Here is a 10,449-nt window from a genome sequence, read left to right as displayed (position 1 = left end):
GTAGTCAGTGTGTTGTGTCCTGCATTTGTGCAAATCCAGCAACCTTACCACATAAAATAAATGAGCTGTAGAGCTGGCTTGGTATTACGTTGGTTACACTGCAAATAAGTACATTTAAACAAAATAGGATGCGAGACTACACAAGTTTCTACAGTTATGACTTAACATGACTATGACTTTAGGAATATAAGTGAACATAAACCTTAATTTAATTCAGCAAGTTTTCTCGAGGCAAAAATTAAAAACCAGCAGTTGGTTATTCTGACCCAGTAGCTTGGGTTGGTTATGGTGGATTTCAACTGTCAGTGACAACGACCCAGCCGAGTTTGCTTATAAACTACCCAGCACTATGAAAACAACTCCACAATATAACCCAGCATAATTTATCCCACTCTTTATAAGAAATCCTTATAATGAAGGATTATATATTTTTTTTAATGTTTTTTCAGAGTTGTTTACTTATAACTGCTGCTTTTCTGAAGCTTCTTTGTATATTACTATTCAATAAAGCATGAAAATAATAATAATAATAATAATCAGGACATTTACATACAGATGGAGGTAATGCAGCCATTTTAGTAATTTGTTTGTCTTGTGAAGAAACCTGTGGGATTGATTACATATATCTGGCCAAACTTAAAACAAAATGTTTCTGTTTATTTATTTTTTGATTTGTACAAAAGGCATCCATAAAAGATACTTCTCCAATCACAAATGGGTTTACAAGTCATTTTACAAACCTTCATGTCATTTATGATCGTTTCACTGGACAACAGAAACAAATGTGGGAATACCTTGTTTCCCTGTCAAAACAATACAAAACGAGCCTGGCTTCAAACAAAGCTTAAGAAACGACCTTGATACACTGGTCATATTAAGCTGCACCACCATGGCACCTATGACTTAATTTAAATGTACAATGGAAAGCAAGACATTAAAAAGCTGTAATAACCACGCAAGGAACAGGCAGTATACTCACAACTCAAAAGTGGGAAGGAAACACATACCCTTCTCAACAATGCTGAACCAACGCTTATCTACAGAACCGATGATTGAAAAAAAAAAAAAAAAAAAAGATTTGAGGGTAAAAATGCTTTTTGGTTTTCACAGTTCAGATGCACTGCCTGCATGATACAAACAATTGCAGGGATTTGAGATAAATATTTAAAAAAAAATACTCAAAGGTAATTCAGCTTCCAAATAAACAGTTCAACTGTAAAATAAAAAAAATTAAAAATAAATGAAACATTATCCCAAAAAAAAAAAAAAGGTTAAACATGTTCCCCTATCTCCGGTATCGGCCCCTCTCCTTCTCTCTCGCACGATCTCGAATCCGTTCTCTTTCACGATCGCGTTCTCTGCCACGCTCTCTCTCTCGGTCACGACGTCCATCTCGTGGCCTGTCATGCTCTCTTTGCCGGTCACGTTCACGTTGGCGGCTCCTACGTCCACTCACCACTGCCTGTGTGCGCCTCAGGAAGTCGTCCACACGCATGTCATAGTCATGCTACCAGAAAAAGAAAGAGTAAGAAAAAGCTTAATAATAAAATATATATTGATGCACAATATCAAGAAACACATAAGCTCTGTTTCAAAACCTTGTGAGCAGCCTTGCTGTCTACTTCTTAGGGCAGCATCCTAACTGAAATCCTCATCAGTGACCAAATTGGAACACTACATTAGGCAGCAACTTTTTATATTGGAGGTTAGATGCAGGAAAAAAAATAAGGTGTTGTAGAACGTATGTAATACTTTATCATTCAATGCCATCCACCTTATTTTGCAACGAGAAAGTAAATATGACAAAGTTCCGCTGTCATTGACCGATAACTTTCTAACGTCAGCACTTATATTAAAAAGGTAAATCTTTCACTTGTTGCATTAAAGGGATGATAATAAAATCTGCTTCTTACTTTACGGAGCATGACAACACAGCATTTTCATGTCTCCATGTAAACCTTCATTCTTATGTACCTGCATAATCTCCGATGATGCCTTCATTAATTTCCAAAGGCCATATTTTGTAAGCCATGCTGAATGCGAGATATGCGTGTCTGTTTACTATACACCGCTAAGAAAGAGAGAATGCTCTCTGACAAGAACGGAGAGAATAATGTGTTTATTATTTTACCATGATGAAACAAAATGTAGTTTTGGTGCAAAGAAAGTTGAAGCAGCATTTTCCCAGCGGGACTGTCCTTGTCAGCGCCTGATCTCTCATTCATTCTGCCTGTTCAACTGCATGTGATAAAACGATGGCAAAATGCAATCAAAAACTAAATGAGTTCAAACTAATGTGTTTATGAAAATAATAATAAATGATAATACGATCACATGTACTGATGCTTTTTCCTGTAATAAATGCAAGAAATTACACTTTTCTTTTCAATTCTGTTGTTACTTGCTTCACATAAACAATTCCATTTTGATGAAAATGATTGCAGTCCTTTTCATTTGGTTGATTCGCATATGCGAGCTGAGCGCACACATCATAGGCACAGGTGAGGTAGTGTATTGAGCGCACTCAGTGTCCTCACTCTCCAGTAAAGTTGGGAGGTCTGTGAATTTTTTATTTTTTTTAAACCATCCTTATGATTCATTACAATTAATCAAACTTCCCAGTGCTTCATAAGAGAGAAGACATTCCAAGAAGAATTTGCTCGAGACACTCGCGCGACTGCGCTCAGTATACTTTGCGTGCACTCCCACAATAGCAGCTCTACACATTTGCGTCATTCTAATGAAAACGTGTACATAAGCACAGTATCAATACTAAAGTAAGAGGAAGGCCACCAATGGCCCACGTTATATTACAATCACTGCCCCTGTTTGAAAAAGTGATTACCCTATGGTTACCTGCATTCAAACGATTCCTGTAATTATTTGAGTGTTTCACACAGCTGTGGAGGAACTTTGGCCCACTCCTCCTTGAACTGCTACAGTTCAGTGACATTTATAGGTTTTTGAGCATGAACTGCATGCTTCAGGTCCTGCCACAACATTTCAAAGGGGTTCAGTCTGGACTTTGTCAAGGCCATTCAAAAACTTCAATTTTCTTGTTGTTTACCCATTCTGAGGTATTCTGAATAGATTCAACTACACTTCAGCTTATGAACAAGATGGCTTAACACTATCCTTCAGAATTCTACAATACAGAGCAGAATTCTTAGTTTCTTCAATGATGGCAATTCATCCAGGTGCCGGAATCACAAAAAAAAAAAAAAAAAAAAAAGAAATTCTCCCCTTTTCACCCCAATCTGGAATTCTCCGCGGCATCCACGTGCCCCACTGATAGCGAGAACCATACATTATAGTGACCATGAAGAGGTTACCCCATGTGACTCTACCCTCCCTAGAAACTGGACCAATTTGGTTGCTCAAGAGACCTGGCTGGAGTCACTCAGCACGCCCTGGATTCTAACTCGCGACTCCAGGGGTGGTAGTCAGCGTCAATACTCGCTGAGCTACCCAGGCCCCTATCACGAAAAGTGATAAAAAAAAATTGAAAAAAATTTGTAAATAACAACCACACAGTTGTCTTAAATCCTTTAAGGTAAGATTTTTATGAATTTACTGGGTTGTTTAAAATGTGACGCATTTTATCATGTTGAGTTGGAAGTCGCCAAGTCGTTTATGACATTTTTGACTGTTTTGTGTTTTATGTTATTTTAATTTTCCACTCTCAAACCATGTAAATGTTATCACCAAATTCAAGCAATAAATGTTTTTTTGAAGCTTCTTAATGTGATGACCCAGTTAAATCAAACAGATGCACTGCATAGCACTCTCTCTCCCACGATTTTTAGTTTCATAGAAACAATAATTATATCATTAGATAGGAGTTTTTCTTTATCACCCCATCCACATACCTAATGGTGTTGGCCACAGCGGAGGCAGCCTCCACAACCCTTTACCATACCTGCCTCTTACTTTCCAACGTGATATAATTATCAAGCTTCCCAATGAGAACTTTATTTTTTTGCTCCATGTCATATTAAAAGTTCTCAAATTGTTACCAGTGAAATTCTCCTATGACAGGTAGTGTTTTTAAACACTAGTAAGTAAATATATTTGAGAACTTCTGTTGTTCTTGGTGAGCAATTGTTTGCCACTCTGCCATCGGTTTCCTCAATGCGTGACTTCAATGACAGGCGTGGGTTAAGTTTTCACACTGCCGTGTCTCTACTGCATGACAGAGCTTCTGCTCTCTACAGAACATAGGGCAATTTCTGGAGCTTTTCCTGTGATAATGGTCATACATTATAAAAAGATTATCATGAGTGGGTCATTAAGAACTTTTATGAATGTAACTGTCTTGAAATCTAATTTACATGAGGAGGATCAGATTTACAGTTGAAGTCAGAAGTTTACATACACTTAGGTTGAAGTCATTAAAACTAATTTTTTAACCACTCCATAGATTTAATATTAGCAAACTATAGTTTTGGCAAGTCGTTTAGGACATCTACTTTGTGCATGACACGAGTAATTTTTCCAACAATTCTTTACAGACAGATTGTTTCACTTTTAATTGACTAAAATCATAATTCCAGTGGGTCCGAAGTTTACATACAATAAGTTAACTGTGCCTTGAAGCAGCTTGGAAAATTCCAGAAAATGATGTCAAGCCTTTAGACGATTAGCCAATTAGCTTCTGATAGGAGGTATACTGAATTGGAGGTGTCCCTGTGGATGTATTTTAAGGCCTACCTTCAAATTCAGTGCCTCTTTGTTTGACATAATGGGAAAATCAAAAGAAATCAGCCAAGACCACATAAAAAAGACTGTGGACCTCCACAAGTCTGGTTCATCCTTTGGAGCAATTTCCAAATGCCTGAAGGTACCACACTCATCTGTACAAACAATAGTATGCAAGTATAAACATCATACCGCTCAAGGAGGTGCATTCTGTCTCCTAGAGATGAACGTAGTTTGGTGTGAAAAGTGCAAATCAATCTCAGAACAACAGCAAAGGACATTGTGAAGATGCTGTAGGAAACAGGCAGACAAGTATCTATATCCACATAACCTGAAAGGCCGCTCAGCAAGGAAAAAGCCAATGCTACAGTTTGCAAGTGCACACGGGGACAAAGATCTTACTTTTTGGAGAAATTTTCTCTGGTCTGATGAAATAAAAATTGAACTTTTTGGCCATAATGACCATCATTATGTTTGGAGGAAAAAGGGTGAGGCTTGTAAGTCGAAGAACACCATCCCAACTGTGAAGCATGGGGGTGGCAGCATCATGTTGTGGGGGTGCTTTGCTGCAGGAGGGACTGGTGGACTTCACAAAATAGATGGAATCATGAGGAAGGAAAATTATGTGGATATATTGGAGCAACATCTCAAGGCATCAGCCATGAAGTTAAAGCTTGGTCGCAAATGGGTCTTCCAAATGGACAATGACCCCAAGCATACCCCCAAAGTTGTGGCAAAATGGCTTAAGGACAACAAAGTGAAGGTATTGGAATGGCCATAACAAAGCCCTGACCTCAATTTGATAGAAAATTTTTGGGCAGAACTGAAAAAGCATGTGCGAGCAAGGAGGCCTACAAACCTGACTCAGTTACACCAGTTCTGTCTGGTGGAATGGTCCAAAATTCCAGCAACTTATTGTGAGAAGCTTGTGGAAGGCATTTTTAGTTTTCCAGGGATATTTTTTAAAAGAATAAGCTAAAAGCACCAATTCCAGCTATTTTAAAGATTCAAGTATAGCAAATAAAAGGTGAAGACATAACTTTTTTTTTAATGTCAAAATACGTTACTCCTATTCCAGTTTATTTTTTTTGACAACTACAATTAAGCCATTTGTGGGTTTCTCTTCCCCAAAAATATAAACACTGTGCCACCCAGGCACTATCAAAACACTGATGTTTATATTTTGAGCGACCTGCTCAGCTCCACCCAGCCCTTTTTAGCTCAACCTATAGTGTAAGTTTGGGTGTGGCTACTTGAACTACCTGTCAAGCTGGGGGAATATGAACAACCATGGCAAACGTGTTACAGAGGAAAATAAATTTAGCTTTGCCTACAAATGTTAAAGCCAAAGTTTCTAAAAGACACAGAGACAGAGAACGGAGTAAAACTAGAGTGAACAATAGTGTCACACACGCACACACACACATCACCACCACCATTGATGGATCCCCGCATCGCACACCCAGCTGCCATTCAATCTGGCAATGTTATCGGATGACCTGATTCCCCTGCCACGCTTTCTGTCCGGGGTGGTTATGTTATAGTGATCTTGTTCATTACAACGTTAAACATTTATCACCTTTTATTTAGTATGGCCTATTTGTTCATAGGGAATAAGAGAGAGTGAAAAGGGTGTGATGATTCTAAGGGGTGGTGGCAAATGTTGTTTGAAAACATACTTTATTTTTGTAAATCTGTTTGGTGCCACTAGTAGCACAGAGATTACACACGTCACCATTAACTGCACAATTGTGCAGAATTAGCTGCAAAAAATAACGTATTTTGATGTGGCTTGCTTTGGTTTCACAAATTTGTTCAGTTTTATTAACGGATTAATTCAGTGACCCCTTCTGGAGATGCCACTAGGTGGCAAAAAAGTCACTGAATCATTTTGAGTCGTTCCCAACCGAAATCTACCAAGAGACTTTATAGTGTTTAAGCATTATAAGAACAAAGCAGATCTATAATTTTCCTTCAGTTTATAAATGGCTGAGTGGCTTTCATCCAAAAAGACAACAATAGTTAATGAGTTTAAATAACGTCTTGTGTATTGGCAAGTCCCCTTTCTGCTGGCCAGAGTGGATTGTGAGGGGGGTTGCTACACTCGGTGACCTATATGAAAGTGGAATATTGAGATCGTTTGAAAACTTGGTCCAACATTTTGGGATCCCAGACCTCAGTTTTATATGTATTTACAACTGCGCCACCTGCTTTGTACTATTTTTGGGAGTAGCACACACCCCACTAAGGAGGCAGATGCTTTGGGAGAGGTGATTGCAGCTTTTGGAAAAGGTCATGAGGCATCAGTGTACTACTCCCTGTTAATTCAGAGTCTGGGGGATGGAGCCTTAACTTCTCTCAAGAGAGTATGGGAGAAAGATTTCAACTTGGCATTGGAGGAAGGAGTGTGGGCTAAGATTCTTAAAAACGTTAAGTCTGCATCTTGAGATGCAAGGATGCGTCTTATCCAATTCAAAATTTTGCATAGATTTTATTAGAACCCCTCTAGACTGTATAAGCTTGGTCTTAAAGACACACCCACCTGCTGGAGATGCCAGTCGGAGGATGGAGACATGGCCCATGTTTTTTGGTGGTGTGTCGAGATCCGGAAATTCTGGCCGAAGGTTCAGAATTTTGTGTGCGACGTGGTGGGCACTCGGGTTTTGTTTTTTCCCAGACTTTGTGTTCTGGGCGATGGGGCGGTCATCGATGTGGGGGATGGCCATATTGAGAACTGGGTTCTGACCTGTGTGACGATCGCCAGGCAGGTTATTTTGAGGGGTTGGAGGTCAGCTGGTGCGCCCCCATATCCGGAGTGGTGCATGGAGATGGGGAGGGTAGCGGCTTATGAGGAGGTGTCATTGGGAAGACGGGGTGATTTAGATTTGTTTGTCCGGAAATGGGGCAGGTATTTGGAATTTTTGGGGGGCTCTCGGGTGGGGTGTGTAAAGAGTATTGTAGTATAGTTTTTAAGTGAGTATGATTATTATGTGTGTGTGTGTGTGTATATATATATATATATATATATATATATATATATATATATATATATATATAATGTGTGTATGTATATATTTACTTATGTGTGACCACAGGATTGTTTTTTGGGGAGGCGGGGGTTGTGGGGTTTAAATGTTGTGTGTGTATATATATATATATATATATATATATATATATATATATATATGTGTGTGTGTGTGTGTGTTTCTTGTTATTATAAGATTTAATAACAAATGTTAATTACAAATGTCATCATCAAGTGCCGCTTTGCATGACAAGCATTGCAAAAAGTGTCATGGAGGGGCAATTTTATGAGTTTGCCATGCAAGCACGCAGATGATGTACACACACACACACACACACAAAAAAACACCGAATACATGTATTTGGAAGAAAGAAAAAACTGCCAATTGCTTAAATTTCAGAAAGTTAAGAGAGGACACATTTATGTTATGATCTTAGTTTTTTTTTTTTTTGTGTGTGTGTGTGTAATAATTACTGTAATTCAATACCTGAGGTCTCTGGATACTCGGAAATGATAAGGTAAATATTTAACTAAAGAAATTGAGACTTTCAATATTTCTTCATAAATGTGAGCAGTTTTTAAATATTTCTTGTTGCTTTGTACTCTCAAAGACATCATTTTTGAGGCAAAACCATGTGTGAAAAACAGGTGTAAAGTGGTGTCACATCCAGGGGCGGATTCACAATTTCTGAGGCCCCAAGCAACCAATCAATCCGGGGTGCCATTTCGAAAATGTTTGCTTAAAAAAAATAACATAAAATTGATTTTAAATCATAATTTTAAATTCATCCTATCAGCTGTTGTAGCCAAGTACATTCAAAAGGTTTACTGAAACATAAAAATATAAAGTTAATGAATGCATGTTTTCCAGTTTTCCACAATACAGTGATAAAAAAAAAAAAACAATATTTACCTATATATATTTTTACAAAACACTCCTTTTTTTTTTTTTTTTTTATGAACAGGGTGTGTAAAACCTGCTAAACTCGCTAACATTTTGGAATTCAGTTTTATTTAATATTATTATTATAAGCCAACAATAATTTATTGTTGTTCATTTTGTCATGACAACATAACATGTGACATGCCACCCCACAAGCGGTTTTTGCTGAGCTTTCCTACTGGGGCGGGGGCCCCCCGATGTCCGGGGCCCCATGCAATTGCGGGTTTGCGTGGTGGTTAAAACCGCTACTAATCACTTCATAGAGTTCAATGTTTACGACAGCACTCAAGCAAGTCATGTGAAAGCCCCTTAATGTGTATAAATATCAGTCACTTTTACGCATTAATAGCTCTTTTGTACTTTTCTTTCCTTGATGAACAAGGTAGACTCACTTGCCAATGCCGAATTGAACAAACAACATGCCCTCTCTTTCAGTCGGTCAGTACATGTAACAGGTCATTCAGTTTGTTTACAAATAAGAAGTTTCACGAGGTGTCGCTTCTTCAGTTGTTCACACTCCACTGCTGTCAGACGCAGAACCACTGTGCATGCGCTGCAGTAGCAAAGCACATGATTGGCCATAGCTGTAATCAATCCTGCCTAGGTAGGACTGCGATTGCCAAGCACGCGATTGACCGCTGCTGTAATCAATCAAGCAAGAGTCCGATCGTGTGGTAAAATTTAATTCTGTGCCAAAACAAAATTCTCTCATGCAACTGAAACACTTTTTTTGAAGCAGCACTGCACAACTTGTCTCCAGTGTGACTGTGAAGGCTGTGACTTGTTAATATGGGCGCAGAAATGAACAAATTTTACTTTTAGTCATTTAGCAGATGCTTTTTTAACACATGTCCCGTTGATGCAGTATGTGTAAAACAGGCAACTACGGAACTTAATAACAGTAGCAACATGACAACGAGGCTATAAGGGAAAGATCTGCAGTCTCTTTAATTGGTTGTAATGTTGTTTAAAGTGTTTTGGATCGTTCCGCTGAAGACACAATGAGAAAAAAAAAAAAAAAACATAATTCCAAGAAATATTAGTAGACAAAAAACTCGAGAAAACATGAGTTTTGGAAAATCAGATGTGATCTAGAAGCTTTATACAGTTTTATATTGCATGCCATTGAAGAGACTGTAAGTACATTTCTCACAGCCTTGTTTTCATTCACATAAAAAAAAAAGTATGTGGACACCCTGTTCTAACAGGTTTGGCTATTTCCGTGATTTCAGTGAAGAGAAATCTTAATGCTATAACATAGTGACATTCTAGATAATTCTGTGCTTCAAACTTTGGTTCAACAGTAAGGGTAGGACCCTTTTCTGTTCCAGCATGACAATGCCCCTGTGCACAATGCGTCTATATAAAAATTATTTAATGACTCTGGTGTGGAAGAAATTGACATGCCTGCACAAAGCCCAGATTTGAACCCTATTAAACACCTAATGGATGAATTGGATGAATTGGATGAACCTAATGCCAGCCAGGCCCCATCACCCAACATAAGTATCTGACTTCACTGATGCTCTTGGGTCTGAATGAGAGCAAATCCCAGCAGCCATGTTCCAACATCTTGTGTAAAGCCTTCCTACCAGAAGAGTGGAAGCTGCTAGGGAGGACCAACTAACTATTCATGCCAATGATTTTGAAATGAAATGCTCAACAAGAACATATGGGTGGGGTGTTAAGGTGTCAACATACTTTTGGCCATATAGTATATAATGCTGCATATTCAAACAGCTTACTATTTTTATTTTCTGAAAAAAAAAAAAGCCACCTTCTT

General features: G+C 38.4%; 1 protein-coding gene across 3 annotated transcripts in view; it reads right to left on the bottom strand.

Annotated features, from left to right (window-relative positions):
• Positions 1 to 636: 636 nt before the first annotated feature.
• LOC127426100 (YTH domain-containing protein 1-like) overlaps positions 637 to 10,449 on the bottom strand; it is a 73,104-nt gene continuing 63,291 nt past the window's right edge. For all 3 annotated transcript variants that reach the window (XM_051672625.1, XM_051672640.1, XM_051672631.1), the window contains one exon: positions 637 to 1,507. In XM_051672625.1, the coding sequence (XP_051528585.1) occupies positions 1,286 to 1,507 (222 nt within the window). In that variant the 3' untranslated portion in view covers positions 637 to 1,285. The remainder of the gene's footprint in view (positions 1,508 to 10,449) is intronic.

Source organism: Myxocyprinus asiaticus, chromosome 3 (assembly GCF_019703515.2).
Source record: "Myxocyprinus asiaticus isolate MX2 ecotype Aquarium Trade chromosome 3, UBuf_Myxa_2, whole genome shotgun sequence".
Taxonomy (NCBI): Eukaryota; Metazoa; Chordata; class Actinopteri; order Cypriniformes; family Catostomidae; genus Myxocyprinus; species Myxocyprinus asiaticus.
This window is presented reverse-complemented; position numbering and strand designations above follow the sequence as displayed.